The 20,064-nt window shown below is 48.8% G+C and overlaps 1 protein-coding gene across 6 annotated transcripts in view; it reads left to right on the plus strand.

Moving 5' to 3' along the window:
- NRP2 (neuropilin 2) overlaps window positions 1–20,064 on the plus strand; it is a 112,007-nt gene that overhangs the window by 19,388 nt on the left and 72,555 nt on the right. For all 6 annotated transcript variants that reach the window (XR_009245492.1, XR_009245493.1, XM_004576908.3 and 3 more), the window contains exon 3: window positions 15,555–15,736. Coding sequence is in view for 4 of the 6 variants with exons in the window: in XM_004576908.3 (XP_004576965.2) it covers window positions 15,555–15,736 (182 nt within the window). In the remaining 2 variants the exon portion in view is untranslated. The remainder of the gene's footprint in view (window positions 1–15,554; window positions 15,737–20,064) is intronic.

The following is a 20,064-nucleotide window of genomic DNA, read 5'->3' on the forward strand; positions in this document are numbered from 1 at the left end:
GAGAGAATAATCTTCCATCCACTGATTCACTCCCCACATGTTTTCAGTGGCCAAAGTAGGACTGGTCCGAAGCTAGGAGCTTCCTCCAGGCCTCCCACATGGGTACAGAGACCCAAGGACTTTCCATCCTCCTCTGTTTTGCCAGGCCACAAGCAGGGAGCTTGATGGGAAGTGGAACAGCAAGGACATGATCCAGTGCCCATGTGGGATGCTGGTGCCACACGCAGATGCTTAACCTACTACACCGAGTTGAAACCCATGACTTTATTTAAAAAAAAAAAAAAGAAAGAAAGAAAAGCTCAAACCTGACATTAATGGGAGTCAACTTTTCCTGATGATTCTTTTTTAAAAGAAGACTCATTTATTCAAAAGGAAGAATGATAGAGAAAAGAGAGGAAGAATAAGTCACCTATTAGATTACTCCCCAGGTGTCTGCAGCAGCCAGGGTCAGGCCAGGCCACAGCCAGGAGCCTGGAACTCTAACCTGGTCTCCCACAGGAATGGCAGGGACCCAAGACCTTGGGTCAACTTCTGCTGCTTTCCCAGGAACATTAGAGGATCAGAAGCCAAGCAACCGGGACTTGATCCAGCACTGCAATATAGGATGCCAGTGTCACAAGCAGTGGCTTAACATGCTGGGCCACAACACCAGCCCAGAATTTTGTTGTGAGTTTCACTTTGGTGACAGTAGGCAGGTATTGTCATCCTCGGGTTGGGTAGATTCAGATGTGAAGTTCTGTTGGCCTTTTAAACTCCCCAGGCTTCCGTTTCTTCGTTTGTAAAATGGTGACACCAACAAGTAGCTGCAGGATTGCTGTGCCTCATGGATGCGGATGCACAGTAAATTAGCAACTGTGCCACTTTGTCACGGGAAAGTTTGGGACTGTTCACCCTCCGTCCTCTGGCTGTCACTTCCTCTTCTGGGTGTACTTGCCTCCCAGGGCCCTCCTCTCTGGCTTGTTTCTATTTAGTTGTTAAGTAATTGATTTTGTTTTGGGGAGAGCTGACTGTTGAGAAATTTTGCAGCTAGGTGCTCAACTTTGCCCTGTACTTAGGTGCAATTCCAGGACTGCCACTTCCGCGTGCTTCAGGCAGCGGAGTGTGGAGTGGAGTGAGGGACTGCAGTAAGAGCACTCGTGTATGTAGATACTCGTGGGTTCCCCCTCCCCTCTGCACCTTTAGTATCTGTCACGGCGTCCTGGATGAACAAGGTGCTCTTGTGTTTACTGCAGAGGAGCTGTCGGACTCTCACATGTGTCTGTTCACCAGATTGATAAACTCACCACGGTAAACAGAGACAACAGACCACACTCTGTGATCCAACCTCTCCCCTCCGCACCAAGGCCGCCCTCCACGCACAGGCAGACAGCCAATACCATCTGCCATTTGCCCTAGTCCCCAAGGCTCTCTCCCCCCTACAGCATCCAGCTACTGCCCGCACCCCTGCCCCTCCACTTCTCTCTCTCGGCCCGTACTCTGAACCCTCACAGCTTTTGGTGATCCCCGAGTTGCTGGCTTCTCCTTCGTGTGTGATCCTATTGTGTTGGGAGTGTGTAATTCTCCAAGTTTCTTTCTGAATGCCTACAGCAGCCGGTCCTGGAGTGTGCAGGTCATTGTTTCCGTGGCCTTTTGAACATTGGAGATGCTGGGGCATAGGTCATCATGACATGAGCCTGTGCATCAAGGTGGACTGAGCCTTGCTCCCTCTTTGTCTATCTGGGGACTTAATGAAGGCAGGAAGAGGGGATATAACTTGGGTCTCCCTCCAACCTAATGACAATTGATCATTCATTCTTTCAGGAAGCAGTTAGTAAATACCTACTCTATGCCCAACACAATGATAAGATGGGTGTGTCATGGTGAGTGAGCCATACTCCTCCCTCCTGGAGTTGGACTACCACAGCTGGAACATCACCTGCGATCTGGCCGTTTGGCTAAGCGCTTCATCCTCACCCCACACACATTTTTACACTTTTGTCTCCTGCACACCATAGCTTCTGGCCAGGGACATAATATGAGCTTGTTTTGTGAGCCCACACAGCCAAATCTGATCAAGGCTGTAGAGCTCAAAAAAGGCTCCCTGGAAGAGGTGATGCCGACACTGATTAAAGATGTTAACCCGGAAAGAGGAAGTATGTATGGCTCATGATCCAGGCAGACAGCAGTCTGCTCAAAGGCCAGAAGCAGGGATGTGGGAGCCACAAGCAGCACAGTCCCAATCTTGGCTGAAGGCGGTGTCTTTGCTTAGCAGCAGAGTCATGGGAGTGTAAGAAAGGCCGTCCTTGTTACTCACTTCTCCCATCCAAGCACTAACCAGGCCCGACCCTGCTTAGCTTCCGAGATCAAATGAGATCTCTGATCTCTTGGTGGTATGGCCGTAGACATTACTCACTTCTGAACATCTGCTCTCAGCAATACTCCGACTGTGTCCTGAGAGGAGGGGCTGTGGTAGGACAGCAGGGAAGACCCAACGCCCCCATTCATCTGTAAGGCCTCTGCAATCTCACAGCCTTGGTCCAGAGACCCTCAATGGGATGTTCCAAAGCGGGGTCTGACCTGAGCATACGGAGGACTAAGCAGCTGTCCCCAGCACTCTCCTGGGCAGGACTCTCCCTGTCCACGTCCTTTCCCATGAATAGAGGGCAAGAGGTCAAATTGCCCAATGGGAGATGCAGCTTCTGCTGGTGTCTGTGGAAGGCTCCAGAAAGCCAACAAAGCTGAGAGAGAGTTCTCTGTGGTTCAGGAGGGTGTTTCGCTTTTGCTTGAGAGACCCTCAGGTTGATGACTCATGACATTATAGCAGATTTACTGCCCGCCCAACCACAGCCATCTCATGATTCCCCAGAGCTGTGAGCAGTAATACCTTTCTGTATTGCAACAACCCTCCTAATGACACAAACAGATCCACCTCCAGGTACCTGGGACAGTCATGGGCATGCTCCCACTAACTGAACCCAGTTGGCAGGCGGTCTGTGCCAAGGACCCCACCCAGCAATTTCAGCTGGCCTGGGGAGTGGAGGGAGAAGAAAGCCCGCAGATTGTTCTCGTCCTCTTTCCAAGGTTAAAGAGCAGTTGGGACAGCGGGTTATTTTTGGCCATTTGTTTGCAGATCTGCGATGTTGCAATCACCACCCTCACAATGCAAGTTTCACTGTGGACTTCTTAACAATGGGCCTTATCTTCTGATGGAGAAAGTCACTAGAGATTTTATCATGTACCATCCGACTCCTTCTGCCGCTCAGCCCTGGCACCTTCTCTACACCCAGCGATCCCAGAGGGCCAGCCACTCACCCCATGTAACTCCTTGTAATTCTTCCTTCTAATTACGCCTACTGAGAGTGAGTCTTCAGAAATTCAGTGGGAGTGCCAGGTGTGGTGGGGATTATGCAGAAAGGTGAAATGCAGCAGGTCAAGAAATTAGATTTTTTTTCAAAAAGGGATTTGGGATTTGTGTATTTTTCTGTAGTGATGAATCCTGTGGCATATGTGTGTGTGTGTGTATATATATATTTTTATATATATAATCTTTGCTTTGTCCTTTTTAGTGGCAAGGGGATTTAGACCTCTGGATTAAGAGAAACTCGAAAGATAATTTAATTCCATTCTTTTCCTTCTGCCAGGATAAATCATCCCAGGGAAAAATACGAGCTGGCATTGTGTTTGCTTCTGGAAAGCACTCGCATCCGTGCCCTTCATCATGGGGCTTCGCATCACACAACTCAGCTAATTGCGGAGTAGTTGGTTGTATTCATTTGCATAATCAAAAAAATTTTTTTCTTCCTAGAAGGAAAATCCCTGAAAAATGTTAGCTGGGTCAAAATTATTTTTTAAAAAGAACGAAAACAAGGAGAAAGGAAGACTTGTGAGTCATGCTTCAGCTTGGGAGGGCAGTGTGGTTCTCCATGCATATAGCAGAATCCATGTGATTCTGTGTGCCTCTCCCCCCGCCCCCGCGGCTCTATAGCCAAGCGTCCCGGCAGTCTTTGTGTGTGTCTCTACTCTGCCCCATTAGAGACCCAGTAGTATGTTGGTAAGTGGGTGGAAGGATCGTAGGTTGAACAATAGTTGCAAATGTCACCAAATGTCAAGTACTCCCCTTGACAGCCCTATGGGGCAGAGAGAGGCTGCTGATATTCCCATTGAACAGATAGAGATGCTGAGGCCCTGGAAGATGGCAACGCTGGGGCTGGATCTTAAGCTGGGCAGCTGAAAGCTGCCTTTGCTCACCTGTATCCGTCTGCCCCTAGCGGCAGTCTGCTGCCCCGAGCACAGGTATTTGGGGCCTCCGATTTCTTCAGATATCCTTGACAAGGCTTTTTCTTTTGTCGTTGTGTTCCTTTTCTTTGGCTCTTCCTGCCGTCTGTTCACCTCCGGATGCCAGCAGGGCAGCCAAGGAGCGTGACTTCTTTCTGTGTCTTTCAATACAAGCAGGAGGCCTGGTTTTTGGTCAGTCATGGCCCCCCCAAGCACCCCGTCAGCCAGCAGTCATCGCTCGGCACCCTTTTCAAATTCTCTGCCGTCCTTACCACCACCTTCACTCCTCATCTGGAATCCAAAGACGTGAGGGCCAGTAATAGAGTGTCAGCGGAAGTAATTGATTCCTCACACCGAGAGAATTCGCCTGCCTTTTGTGTCAATGGAGCTGAACCACAGTCTTGGAGGGCGAGCGAGACGTGTAAACAGTCCACGGCTGAGCTGTCAGGGCAAAGCCAGACACACTGGAGAGGGAGCAAGAGGGAAGCGGTGGAACAAATAATTGTTTTATTGGAAAGGAAAGGAGTAAATAATATTTCAGCCCAAGAATTGGCAGGTGGCAGGAGATGTTGGAGCCCAGGCAGAGGAGAATCGTGATGCCGGTTTTCACAGCAGTTTTTCTTTGTTTCCTGGTAGGAAGTTTCGTCCCCTCAGTTGCCCTCCCCCTTCTCTCATTATCATCATTATTATCATTAAAATAATTACCGTAACAATTACAGTTGATGAGACCTCAGGTTTATAGAACACCTTTCATCTGAAAGTTCAAAGTGGTTTATCTGTGTGTCGCCCCTTGGAGAGTGATGGGAAGGAAAGGACCTGTTATTATTTTCCTTCTTATCTGCTGGGAAACTGAGGCCCAAGCAGATCCAGGCTTTGGTCCAGACCTTGGGGCTAGCTGCCGGGTTAAATGTTGGGGTTCTGACTTCTCCTTTGAGGGTGCTCTGCTGCTATAGTCTCCCCCACCCACCAGGACCCTTGATCCCTGTGTGGTTCCCACAGGACACCCTTGGCACTAATGCTTCCTCACTCGCTGTGCGCACCCTGCTGGTTGATACGGTGTGGCCTCCACAACAGTTCTACTGCCTACTTTCAGCTGTGGGGTAAATAAAGCTCTTCCGAGGTCTGACTCACACTGTTTCATCCTGCTTGGAGATTTCCTGTAATCTGCTTCCCTTTTATGTAGGAGCTCATGCGCTTTCCTCAGGGTCGAATGTGCCTCTGTCCCACAGTATCCAGCAATCCCAAATATTTGCAACTTCCTCCCCACCTCCCTTCTTCCCCAGCTATCAACCCTGAATGGTGCTTTCAGAAGACAAGGGAGAAATGAGGGCTTTGCCATGCCCTGTGGGACAAGGCTCTCTGGGTGCCCCATGCTGTCACGGGTGCAGCTCCTAGGCAGTGCTAGCGAGGAGGAAGCGTTTCCAGCTGACTGGCCTCCAAGTGCCGTGTCCAGGACCTCTGCCTTGCTGTGGCAGCAGTGCCTTCCTGTTCAGACATTAGCCCGGCGGGTGTGGGGGGCGTCATTTCCACACCACGGTGCGTTTTGCACCATCATGACAGGTTGGCCCCTGGAGCCAACAGGCACTCTGAGCTCTGTAGCCCGAAGCTCCAAGGGAATGAAGTGCAGAAGTGGGGCCCCTGACACCTGCCACCTCCTCCGCTCATTCCCCACTCTCTGCATTTTCCCTCAGCATGAGTTTCAGACAGGTTGTAAGTCTTCTGAGTCTTGAGGTGGCAGCTGGATCCTGGCTAAATGGGAGCTGCAAAATGACCAGGAGCCTAAATCCCTGGAAAAATAAAAAGGATGTTTCCCAGGCAGTGATCAGCTGGCTGATGCCCAGAGCCCCATTCCCAGTGGCTCCCCCCCCTTTTTTTTTGGATAGATGAGGAGGTTATGATTCGCCCTGACAATTGGATCCTCTGGGAGCCAGGGTTAGTGAACAACTGTCCCAAAAGGAATGGTTCCCCCAGACGTGTGGAGGGCCGCTACCAAGGGCCCCAAGGCCCCAGGATGATGCGCTCTGATATCCCCTCCACAGCTCTTCCAGCCAATCCTGGGAGACTGAGGGGAGCTTAATCCCTGCTCCCATTTATGAGGCCAAACAAACTGAGGCCTGAGAGCTTCCCAGGTCAGCATAGGACGCCTTGGTGAGTCTTGGCCCTGCTGAGACATGCTCTCATCCTCAGGTATCAGCAGCTACTGCTGCTGTCACCATGGAGGGAAGGGGTAGACATGAACTGTGGGATACGCTCCTGTGCCTCAACTCCTGTGTCCTTGCACAATGCCAGCCATCCACACTTCCAGTTGAAGACTCAGGCTGAGAATTTTTATAAACACTGGAGCAAATGAAAGAGGAACCCCACAGCCATGCTGAAAGAAGCTTGGCCAAACCCAGAAACTCCACCTTGGCCCTGATTGCCAAGAAAACCATCCCTTCCATAAGCAATAGCCTTCCATCCAAGAGGCCACCAGAGTGCCCGCGGCCCACCCGGCCTCAGGAATGCATCTCGCTGGGAAGCAGAGTTCACCCAAAAGGTCAGGGCCCAAGTGCTGGAGGCTCTGTACCCGGATCCTCTCAAAGTTCTTGTGAAGCGAGGAGGACCTGGGGGTCCTGCTTCCCCACACAAGATGTGGTCTTGGCAGCACGCTCCGTGAGGAACAATGAGATCCAGGACCTTCACCATCGTCCTGGCGCTTCTGCAGAAAAAACAACCAACAAGTATAAATAGCCCTTGTTTGTAGTTTCCATGTTCTGGCCTTCAAGGTTTTTTAGAATAATTCCTTCAGTTTGTTTTGGGTTATTCTCTCTGCATACTTCCTTGGCTGGGTGGTCAGGTTTCCTGCCCTCTAAACACCCTGGTGACCCTAACTGGGTGGGGTTTTTGAATGTGAAGCTTAATATATTAGAGACCCATGGTGGGAAGAAAATGTATTGCCAAACAGCCGCCACTAACAAGGTCCCTGGCACCAACATAGGATTACAGACACACACAGAGTTTTGAAATTGTTTGGGGCCTTAGAGTCGGACAGCCAATAATCCTGTAGTATAGTAGTAACCACGGATAACTCCTGTGTAGTAAGCACCTACTCTGGGTCAGGCATGGGGCTGAGCCACTGCGTGTGTTAATTCCCGAACTGTGGCAAGGTCATGTACTTTGCCCTTCAAGACACAGCAGAGGAGGGTGGCTTTGAGCCTCAGAAACACAGATGGAAATAAATTCTCAGAAACCCAAGTACCTGAGCCACTGCTGGTATGTTCATAAAGGAGGAATATGGTTAAGAAGTCTCCCAAGTTTGAAAACGTTGAGATTCTAACTCTGGCTGTTCGTTTGATCTTCTCATGCCTGGTGTCCAAAGAGCTGTGTGTAAGCAGTCTGCCATTCTGTTTTGCTGAGCACTGCTGATAATAGGAAGAGCAGCCAGTGTACTGTCATAATCCTTCCCTAACCCAAAAGGAAGAGACTGTTACTGTTTATAGGCAAAGAAACAGAGACTCACAGGGATTGTGTGCTTTGCCTGCAGTCACCAGTGAGTGCCAGAAACTAGGTGGCTCTGTCCATAGAGCCATATGTATGCTGTGTGCCCCTGGGCATATCCAACAGCCTCATAGACAGATGTGCTGTGTAGCAGTAGTTTATGATTTCTTTTGTCCCTAGCCCCTTCCCTAGGAAAATGTGCACACACAGATTCCCAAACCTGGTGACATAAGATTTCAGAGGTCCAGGCCCAGCATGGTAGCCTAGTGGTTAAAGTCTTCATCTTGAACATGCTGGAATCTCATATGGGCACTGATTCTGGTCCTAGTGGCCCCACTTCCCATCCAGCTTTCTGCTTGCAGCCCGGGAAAGCAGTAGAGGACAGACCAAAGCCTTGGGACCCTGCACCTGCACAGGAGACCTGGAAGAGGCTCCAGGCTCCTGGCTTCAGATTGGCTCAGCTCTAGCCTTGCAACCACTTGGGGAGTGAATCAATGGACGGAAAATCTTCCTCTCTGTCTCTCCCTCTCTCTGTATATCTGAATTTCCAATAAAAAACAGATAAATCTTTAAAAAAAAAAATTCAGAGGTTCCCAGCCCACTGAAACCCATGTGTAGCCCCTACCGGCAATCAATGGCCTGAAGAATATGAGCTCTAGACGATGCTTTAATGGCTTATAAATACACAGGATCCTGCTTTCTCACTCAATGAGCCATATGTTCACATACGGGTGTACATGTGCTTATAAAAATACTGCACTTAGAAAATTAATATGTTATCCCATCTGAGCACTCACAGGCGAGATTTCCACTGGGTGAATCTTGAAACCATAAAATTCCAAGTCTGCTCACTGTTTCTGTTGGTGATTTGTCTATTAATCCTGGAATGTCTGGTGGGCTTTGTTTAAATGGAACTAAACAAAAAAGAGCAAGATTCTAGTCAAGCTCTTTTGTCCCTGGTGCCCGTTTTGTGGAGACTTAGGACCGTAAGATTTCTTTGTACTAGACCCCTGCTGACACCATTGGTACTTTCGTTGCCCTCTGATTTTCATTCGACAGCAAGGCAAAAGGGAAGGAAGTTGAGTTCTGTGTGCCCCGGTGTGAGCTTGCTCGCTTCCAAGGCTGACTCCAGCCTTGCCTTGTCGTATGACCCAGGACAGGTCATTTCACCACTCTAAGCCACCGTTTCTTGATCTGCGAGTGACTGGTAATCCTAACACAGCCTGGTGGGTCTCAGTAAGAACAAGATAAAATGTGACCTGAAGACCTGGCTCAGCGTTACTGCTCAATAAAATACAAGTGCTTTCCATTGATGTACTAGCTTCTTATTAAATGACCGGTGCCTATGAAAGGAGAAATTCAAGGAAATGAAATTTACTTCTTAAAAATCTTGACCTGACAGCAAGCCAATTTCTCCATTAAGGCTGGGCACCCACACAAAGCTTAAGAAGCAGGTGTCCTGGCTTTGGGCCTGAACTGGCCAGAGACTCAGCAAGGTGCAAACCTGCGGCATGGCCTCTGTGTGTCTCGGGCAGCTTCGGCACTGTGGGATTGTGCGCAGTCTGATGGCAGTTTCCTCCTATGTTCCCTGAAGGTGTTACTGTAAAGATTAATAAAATAATGTTTATAGATGTCTCTGAGCCTCCTGAAAGAAAGACACTCCAGCAGGCAATACATTCTTTGGCCTGGATAATCTACTCATGAAATATGGAACTTTGAAAATGTGAGAAAAAATCTCAAATCACGTTGACAGCATTTTAATTATAGTTGATTTGTTTGCCACTAATAGTGAAAATGCTGTCAGCATGATTTGAGATGTTTCTTCCACTTGGAAAGTTTTATTTCATGTTTTTAAGTCATGAGACAACATTTTGGGCTTCAGATGCAACCAGAATAGCTCAGTGAGTATGCTGGGGAACGAAGATAGAGGACCAACCATATCAAACCCCTTGGAAAGCATTGTTATGGGGTATGTCATCTTAGGCAGAACAACCCCTGGAAGTCCCTTATTCATTTATTCACTCAACAAGCAGTTGGTGGTCACTTCCGTGTGCCAAACACCCAGCAAGCATTATAAACTCAGCAGTAAAAAGGCTTGATGTTTGCTCTCATGGTGCTTACTATCTAGTGCAAGAGATAGATTTTAAGCAAATAAATAAGGATGTTGACAGGACCTTCCCAGATTATAATAGCAATAAAGGAAGGAAGAGAATGGTGAGATAGGGCATACGGACCACCCATCTCACATAGGGTGATCAGGGCAGGCATCTCTGAAGAGTTGGCATTGTACTTAGGCCTGAAGGATGAGAAACAGCCACTGCATCCAAAGCAGAGGGCATTTCAGAGAGAGTGAAAAACCCAGTGCAAAGTCCCAGGGTTAATGAAGAGCTCACCCTTTGCAAACTGTCTTAGACCATCTATGATGCAGACAGCACAGGAAAAGCATGGCCTGGTTGGCAAGGGCTGTGATGCCAGGACACAGGCACAGGTACAAATCCCATCCTTACTCATAGGACCTCTGCTCTCTGTCTTTGGTATGGAGCCCCCTCCTGAGTGCTTCTGAGTTACATCCAAACCATGGTACACTGACAGGGGCTGCCCCTTCTCCTGCCCCAAGGAGAGAGACTTGATATCATGAAACTAATGTCTAACTCAGCCCCCAGGGTCCTGCTGGGCAGTGTCGAGTGTACCTAGAGTTATGGACACTCCAAAGTCCTTTTTTCTTTTTTTTTTTTTAAAGATTTATTCATTTTATTACAGCCAGATATACACAGAGGAGGAGAGACAGAGAGGAAGATCTTCCATCCGCTGTTTCACTCCCCAAGTGAGCCGCAACGGGCCTATGCGCGCTGATCCGAAGCCAGGAACCTGGAACCTCTTCCGGGTCTTCCACGCGGGTGCAGGGTCCCAATGCATTGGGCCGTCCTCAACTGCTTTCCCAGGCCACAAGCAGGGAGCTGGATGGGAAGTAGAGCTGCCGGGATTAGAACCGGCTCCCATATGGGATCCCGGGGCTTTCAAGGTGAGGACTTTAGCCGCTAGGCCACGCCGCCGGGCCCCCAAAGTCCTTTTTTCATGTTTGCCTAATGATGAGAGAAAAAGATGAGATTGTTGCTTTTTCATAGCTCTCCTGTGGACTCTTAAAATTAATTCTACAGCCAAGATTCCCACACCCTGAATGCAGGTTTGGGGAGAGACCTGAAGACTTTGAAATGGGAGAACAAAGTAGCGCAATGGACCTCCAGACAGATGTTCCACATGCAGATGTTGGAATCTGCGGAGAAAGGTGAAAGGGCATGACTCTGTTAGAGGAGAGAGAAAGCAAGCCAATAGCAGCGATGGCTACTTCTGCTCACAGAAAAAGAAATAAACGGACACAAGGTAGTGTTAAAGCTTTGAAAGGAATTTTTTCATTTGAGAGAGATTATGAATAATGAAATGCAAACACTGTAGTTAATATGTCTATTGCCTTCCGGAAAGTGAGTAACATGTCCTATGAGGAGCAGTTTCCCACTTATCCTATTTGCCTATGGTTGGGATGAGCTCTTTTGTACCCCTAGATTCCTTTACCAAACAAACACTGGCCATGTGATGCTCCGTGCAAAGTCACATTTTTTCCAAGGGCGCAAACTTCCTAAGCCTCGGCCGAGCTTTTCGCAAATGAACCCGACAACATGGAAATTTCTAAGGAGATTTGCTCCAGCTGTAGCAAATCCTTAATCATAAAAAATTTCCCCAAATGATTCAGTCACACAGGAGGTAAATGAGACATTCTGTATGAACTCAGCGTGCCACTTGGAGTGTGCCTTTATAGGAAAGGCACAGCCAGACAATTCGTGTGGTTATGGGGCTTGTCCAAGGCCTAGAACCAGGACACTGGAGGAGGGGTTGGGGGCAAGGGGACGACAGCTGTCAGCCTGTAACCTTGGCTCACTTTTCCTTTAAGCAAACATGATAGAAAAAAATGCAATTTTTCTAGGAAGTTCTTGGAAGGGCTGCTTATTTGCTTCACAAAAGGCTTCACCAGCGGGGTCCTTTAACTAACAGGCTCAGAGAGATACAGCATAATAAGACTGAGTGACAGGAACCTTTAACAAAAACACCCCTTTACCACAGGAGTGTGTAGGTAAGGATGTGTTTGTCATTGGCTGCAGGGCAAAAATGGATTGAGACCCTGTATCTGTGCAGTAAATCGGGGCAGGCTTGCAACGGGGACATTTGCTGAAGTAGGCCTGCTTCAGGACACTCTATTAAGCTCCAAAATGACTCCACAGGTGGTTAAGCCACCAGACAAGATCCTCCCACTGCTGCTGACCAGGCCAGTGGGATGGCCAGGACACTGCTGTCCTTCCTAGAAAAGTGAGTACCACTAAGCCCAGAACTACCTGGTGCTCTTGGAAACACTGTCAATGTCTTTAGGGAGTGGGGGCCCCGTGCTTGACACCGAGCTAGGTGTTCTGCAGGAGGGAGGTTGCTGGTGCTGATGGTGATGATGATGATGGTGAAGATGATCTGCTGGGTGGTGATGCTGTTGGTGGTGGTGGTGATGGTGGTGACCGGGATGAAGTTGCAGTTTCATCTGCTGTATCCTCAGTGCTGGATTGGTTTTCTTATGTCCTAACTCTGGGGGAAAAAATCCTTATAGAAGCAGCTTTACTTTATATATTATTAGCTTACTAAAGAAATGCAGACTCATTATAAACAATTCAGATCATAGAAGACCATAAAGGAGAAATTAAAAATTACCCATTATCCTACACCCATATGTCTTGCCGCTATGAATGTTTTAGTGTATAGCCTTCCAGATTTTTCTGTGTTTACACAAGGTTATATGTATTATTTATGCACATATATATTTCTCACACACTTTCAGCAGTCTGCCTTTTTAAAGTTCTTTCCATAAAACATAAAAATCCAGACCTGCAGCACTGTGTACAATAACAGCAGAGCATTTCATTTTATAAATATGTTGAAACTGGTTTACCTGCCTTCCAGGCTTGGACTTTTGGATAGCACTCTGCTTGTAAAGAATGTACCATCTCACTTTTCATACCCTTTTAAAAAATATATGCACGTAGCTGCATACACATTTTTGTGCAATCAGCTGGCTGTTTTCTTAGGAAAACAATCCCTTAGCAGTAGGATTGCTGGATTAAAGACTACAGTCTTTACATAATAACTTTTGTCCAATTTTTCCAAAAGGTTTAAGCAGGCTCATCTACTGTATCTTTTTGGGAAAGTGATTTCTGCTTTGCGTCCATGCCTAGCTCTTTCCCCCTGCTGTGCAACTGAGAACATGACCGATCAGTTAAATTCTGCACACACTAAGTTTTGGACTAGATACTCACCTTTACATGTAGTTGCTTGACTCTCACCACCACCTTAGGAGAAAGGTTCTACCTGCTAGCCCTTTTGCCTCTTTCCGCCGTTTCTGAAGCTTAGAGAAGTGCAGTGACTTGTCTTAGGGCGCACAGCTGAAATCCGGTCACAGTTGTGTCTCCTTGCAACACTGGGACTTGGGTGCCCAGAGCCCTGCATGCTCCTGCAAGTGAGCTTGGTGGTGTGTGATGACAGGTGTAGGCCCACGGCTCCTCCCACTTGGCACTCTGAGGGGGCAGCACCTCATTCAATGCCAAGTACTCTCCAGAGCAGGGAAATGACATGCAGGGGGTTTTCCAGAAGGTTTTGGAGTTCCCTTTGAGGACGAAATAAGCGTCTTTTACTTTGTTTTTCGAAGAGAGGCCTGTTTTCATCACAGATCTCAAAGCATTGCCGCATTCCCACAGCCTTCCCAAGTCCTTGCCCTTCTCTCTGGAATGCCAGGGGAAAACAGCTGCAGGCTCCGAGCAGCTTCAGCCTTTCTTTCTTTCTTAAGGATTGGTACTTCTTTACTTTGCCCATTGTCGTTTATTTGTTTTCATTTTATTTAAAAGAAAGTTGAAGAGAGAGTTGCCATGTGTTGGGTTGTTCTCCAAATGACCACAACAGCGACCAGGAGCATCTCCCATGTGGAGGGACCCAAGTTCTGGAACTATTACTTGCTATGCCCCCTTCCCTCTCCTGGCGCAGCTGGACAGGAAGCTGAATCAGAAGTGGAGTAGCCAGGACTTGAGCCAGGCACTTGAGATGGAATGTGGGCATTGCAAGCAGTAACTTAATCATTGCACTGGGTGCCCACCATTGCCCTTCTTTAGACTGGAGGGAGTTCAGTCCTCTCAGGTCCAAGCAGGAGCCACTCCGGGTCTGCTCCTTGTAATTCCTTCGCAGGCTTATTTGTGGGGAAGTGGCTGAGCAAACAGCAGTATGGCTCTTAAGGGCTGGAGTGAGGGCCTTGGGCCTCTGCATTTGCTGTAGCCCCCTCTGCAGAAAGCAGGCTGCTACAGACCCTGTGTGTGATGGGCACCTGAGCCACAGGCACATCACAGGAAGGCAGCATTCCAGGCTCTTTTCTCACCAGTGAGGAGATTTCTTAGGTGTTATTTTAGCCAGTTGATGCAAAAAGAAATAGAGAGGAAGAGCAAGGGGAACGAATGGTTTTCAGTAAATAGCGATCAGTGGCCAGCCATTTGAAGGGAGCCGGTAGGGAGGAAGTTTCCCACCTAGGCAGCTTTGACAGGGCTGTTAACTGGGCGCCCAGAAAGGGAGACAAACACAGCCCTTGAAGACTCCCAGAGCTCATACTGTGGTTGAAAAATGTGTGGCTGTAAAGATAAAACGGTGCATTATGTGTGTATCAGCCACGAACCTGGCTAAGGATATCTTTAAGGCATCTTCGTTTCCTCCCCCACCTCATCCCCAGTTTAGGGAGGGTAGCCTGACCCCACCCCTTGCAGATTCTGGGTCCCCAGGGATCCACTGCCTGCTTTGGGAACAAGGTTTTTATTGCGTTATCTGGTGTGATATGAGGACTCCTTTTATGAAATGTTGTTGACTAGAGCCTGGTGATATGAAAGTGGCAGAGTTGTCTCAAAGAGGGCAGTGGCCCGTGGATGGGGAGTCCGTCACTAGCAGTTAAAGGGGAAGAGGGAGTGGCAGTAGTGAGGGACCAGAAAACATCCACAGTACACCTGGCACCGTGCCTAGTCTTTTACGTATATGCTGTTTTTCTCTCAACTTTTTGGAGTGGATTTAATTTTTTTTTCTTCATTGAGAGTCACAGAGATAGCATTACTATGCATTGGTTCACTCAAACGTCCACAATAACCAGGGTGGGGTTAGGCCAAAGGAAGGAGCCGGGAACTCAAGCAGTCTCCCATGTAGGTGGCAGGGACCCAAGTACCGGTGCTATTACCTGCTTTGGCCAAGATGTAGATGAGCAGGAGGCTGGGCTTGGGAACGGGAGCCAGGCAGTACTCAGGGACTTGGGCATCCTGCTCAGTGTTGTGGCTGTGAAGCCAAAATGCCTGCCCCTGGATATTTTTTTTTAATCCTCATCTTACAAATTGATGAACTTGGTATTTGAAGGGGGTAAGTAATATGAAGGAACAAAGAGCTATGAAGACAACACCAAGACTCAGGGATCATAACGACAATAAAAATGCAGTTGGCCAAGAAAGCCAGGCTCTTGTTTTGCAGTGCCTGACAGAACACTGTTACTGCTCTCAGGTGGGCCTGCGATAAAGCTCACGCACTCTGCAGCCTTCACAAAGCATTGATACTTTCCATAGCAGTGTTCCACAGGGCGCACGAGCAAGCATGCACGCCCCAGGTTTGCTCCCCTGTGACACCTGAGTGTCTACAAGCAAATGGGAGAGCAGGGGAGACAGTGTGCTTCTCATCTTGTAGCGATACTTTCTCATATATGTCTGTTGTGTGTCATCTAGGTATGACTTCATTGAGATTCGAGATGGGGACAGTGAATCTGCAGACCTCCTGGGCAAGCACTGTGGGAACATCGCCCCACCCACCATCATCTCCTCGGGCTCCATGCTGTATATCAAGTTCACCTCTGACTATGCCAGGCAGGGGGCAGGCTTCTCTCTGCGTTATGAGATCTTCAAGACAGGTCAGTAAGCTCACCCTTAGAGAAGAGGGTAGGACATGGGGAGGGGGTGGGGGTGCGGTGGTCCTATGGATTGAAGCAGGTGCAAGGGTTGCAGTTCCATCCAGCTGGAACAAGGTGACAGAGGAAGAGGCTCAAAGTTAACCCAGAGATGCATGAGTTAAAAAGTGGTCACCTTCAGGGGTGCAGGGTGGCAGGCAGACTGAGCACAGTCGGTGCCACCAGCAGAGTCGGGGCAGGAGAGGAGGATGGCCACTGAATATATGAACCAATACTTTTTAAAATATTTGACTTTTGTGCATTTTTGAAAAAATATTAGAATAATCTTCATGGGAACAAACATAACTTGGTTGAACTTCCTTCCAATCACTTCATGGTTTAATGTTGCCTTTATTTGGAATTACATGGGACTGAAGGATATAATCTCTTCATTGTTTAGAGTCTCCACAGATCTTACCCTGACCCATTCCTTCCTCCAAAGGGGTCACACTGTAGCTTTTGAATTAAAATGTGACATCCAAAATTCCCCCTGGCCATTCCTCTTACCACCACCTCTCACCTTCAACCCTTGACTCCCAAGGACCAGATAGCAGCCTTCCTGAAAAGTCATCAGAAAGAAAACAGAGAAAGAGGGCAGGCGGCACAGTCTCTCCTTTCAGTTGGTTGCTGGGATCCCATCATGTCCCTCTACCACTCCTGCAGGCCCCGAGAACACAGGCCAGTTCTCATTTCTAGCCACAGGCATAGCAGGTTCACCCATAAGATGCAGCTCCAGTGTCTGCAGGGAGGTCTGTGCGGGGAGTCCCCTCTCTCCAGGTGTGGTGTCTTCACTGAGCACATCCTCCCCTTGGCCTCCTCAGGCTCATGCCCCCATCCCCTCCAGGCTCATGCCCCCATCCCCTCCAGGCTCATGCCCCCATCTCCTCCAGGCTCATGCCCCTCCCCTCCAGGCTCATGCCCCTCCCCTCCAGGCTCATGCCCCCATCCCCTCCAGGCTCATGCCCCCATCCCCTCCAAGCTCATGCCCCCATCCCCTCCAGGCTCATGCCCCCATCCCCTCCAGGCTCATGCTCCCATCTCCTCCAGGCTCATGCCCCCATCCCCTCCAGGCTCATGCTCCCATCTCCTCCAGGCTCTCACTCGTAGGCAGCCTCAGTTTTACTACTTCATGGATGGAGTCTGGGGTGGGGGGAGCCGTCAGCCCTGTCATCAGGAGACCCGAGGCCGGCGCCTGTTGAGTTCAGTGTGAGGGGAACTATTCATATATATTTTCTTTTTCATTAAACAGTTCTTGAAAGGAAGTGGTAGCTGCTGAAAGCACTTTTTCTATCCACTCTGTCTAAATATTTGTCAGACTTGTCTGCTTGAGCACAAGAACTTGGAATCGAATGAAGGGGTGGGTCCTGGGTAACTGTGTCAGCCAGAGTGGACTGGCACAGGGTACGGGTCCCAAGTTGGCCTGTTTGCTGTGGTTTTCATGCTCCTGACCACTGTCACTCCTCGGGGGACTGACAGTCGGTGTGTCTGCCAGCTCAGGGCTGGTGTGACTCCCCCAGGTAAGTTGTTCTACATTTTTGTGAGTTCCGTGCAAGATGCAAATAAACCAGCGTCGCCAACACTGATAGGACCTCCAAATCCAGGCTGAGAGACAAGTGTGCAAACCCTCAGCGCCTGACAGATGCACAGTCACTGTTGGAAGAATACAGTTGTAGATGGAAGTCGAGATGGAAAGTGTAATGTGAGGCAGGATGGGTGCGTGCTAAGTAAAGGTGCAATTAACATGCTGTGGTTATGAAAGCCAGGGAGCAGCTCGAGTGGCTCTGGGGAGTCCATTAGACAGCAAGGTCCCCAGTGCTAGAGCTGTCACTTGCTCCACTGTGGTGATCATGAAAGGCAAACAGCCCTGAAGCAAGATCTTCCCCGGGAGGGGGGCCAGGGAAAGCCAGAGCCAGGGTGAGCAAGGCCATTAAAGCCCATCTGTGGCCTCATGTCTCGGAACTGAGTGCTCTGCAAGGCGTGAGGTCGCTCTCCCTGTAAAGCCACACAGAAAGGAAATGTTAAATCTCCCCATCGTGCCACTTTGAGAAGAGGATATTAACTGATAAAACACACAAGAGGGTGTCATCATTGAGCATCGCCACTTTGAGGAGAGGCAGAAGCAGGATGTCGAATGAGACTACAAGTCTGCGACTGCTTGAGAACCATGGTGCCAGCCAATGCAGGTAGGTGGCTTGGGCATGGAGAAATGGAAGGACAGGCATTGCCGTGCCAACAACAGCCACGCTTCTGGAAAAGTGAGTGACGGGAGAAGAGCCCAGCCACCTTCTCAGAGCCACCCAAATTCTGTCAGGCCTATCTGGAAGAGAGCCGCTCACGGCAAGAAGAGCCATTGTGTAGGAAGCACACAGGATCCAAATCGAGAAGTTTCAAAAGATGAGTGTTTTTTCAAGTGCCATATCCACCGCCCCTGTTTCCATGGCTGGAGTCCTCAGAGTAAATCTGCAGTCGACATCATCCATGGAACATGAAAGAAATGGGTGTCCGTACCACAGCAAATCCAAACACAGCTATGTTTGCTAGCCGGATTCATCAAGAGAAAGATGGGGGAACTGTAAACAGAGATACACAAATAGCCTTGGCCTGGTGTGGCTCTCTGTGGAATCGGAGTGAGAGCTGAAACCCTCAATGCGGGAACAGATGGGGCTCATGGCCCAAGTGGAAGGTTCGTGTCTGTCCTACGTGTGGAGACTTACGGGAGATTGGATGTGTCACTAAACTGTCTCCATGCTACAGGCCAGGCCCAAATGACTCACAAAGATCTCAAATCACCAAATCCTGGGCAGAACAAATAAGGAATTTTTGCAACTTAAACAAAACATTGAAAGCAGTGGAACATGTGGTTTTGGTCTGTTGTTGTAGTTGTTTTTTTATTTTTCTTCTGATGCCTCTGGACCAAAAGTCACAATCAGGTTTTCTCTTAGTCCATGCCCAGCGATGTTTCGGAAACTGAGCTTTCTAAAGCCACTCACAGAGAGAGAAACCACAGACAACTCACTGCCCCCTGCCCAGCACTAAGGAACTGAAGGAATCTGTGGCCCAGCCAAGCTCAGCTTTGAATAAATCCACTGTGTCTCTACTATGGTTATATTTGTATAAACTTCTTCCCCTTGCAAGGTTATTATAAAATTTATGTCAGAAAACAACAGAGTGGGTGTTTGTCATAGTGAAGCCCAATTTCCAAGGAGAATCTTAACACTGAGTGGACTTGGCTATCTGTTGACTGAGGTTTTTTGTTTTGCTTTGTTTTAACCTTCAACCCTTTTAACACATTGTAGAAGGGGAATTTGCATTAGGGAGATATCTGTAGGACTTCTTCTCCAAGCTCTTTCCTTGGTGTTTGATGTTCAGCTGTCTTCCTGCTGCATTGTGTGGCAGGCGGCACAGTGGTTCCATAGATGAATGCATGAGTTTAATAGCTTTGATTTTTCTGCATAAAAAGGCTACACCAACAAGTTTTATCACTTCATTCAAAATAAGACAGAGGATACTCTCATTTAAAGCCATATATCAGACAGGCGCACCTTTTTTTCCCATCTTAGTTCCCAAAGATTAAACAATTCTTCCCAATGGAAGGCAGGATTTCAGGACTCTTGAAACTGGATGCTTTGGCATCTCACATTCTTCAGGTCTGTCCTGGACTCCTGGGTGTCCATTGTGGAAGCCCAGAGCCCCCACCACTGAGAGGGACCGAAGGAAGATTTTTGTCCTCAATTCCCCGCACCCAGGGGGCTGGGGATTCCCCTGACCTGCCAAGGGAATGACAATAGAGAAAGTGCTGGGAGGCAAAGTCTGGATGCCTTTACTAGCTCTGCAGCAAGTTGTGAATAGAGAGTTAATTTCCACCCAGCCGTGAGACTCCCCAAGTGGCTCACATGAGGAAGCCTCCATGGGGCCATAAACTCTAACCTTTTCAGAATTCCTCTTGGCCCCCTGAAGACCTGCCAGCTGGCTTGGTCTTTGCCAAATTGCATCATCCCCAGGCCATTGAGGGAGCCCTCAGGAATGTAAGGCCTGATGATAAACAAAGCTTGGGGGAGGCAGCCCCAGCTCACTGCCCCCCCAAGCCCCAGGCATAGCTGTCAGTCAGGCTCTGGGCCTACCCCTGCTGCTGCCCTACCCTTGGATGGGGGAATGGCAGAGCCTCCCAAGAAGACAGGAAAACATTAGCTGCCAGCTTCACACATCCGCAGTTCTCACCTTGCCAAGGCGTCAGGTGGAAGGAAGGTAGTGAATAGAGATGGAGGAGACATTGGGACTTCCTGTCCTGTGGG

This window comes from Ochotona princeps, chromosome 5 (assembly GCF_030435755.1).
Source record: "Ochotona princeps isolate mOchPri1 chromosome 5, mOchPri1.hap1, whole genome shotgun sequence".
NCBI lineage: Eukaryota > Metazoa > Chordata > Mammalia > Lagomorpha > Ochotonidae > Ochotona > Ochotona princeps.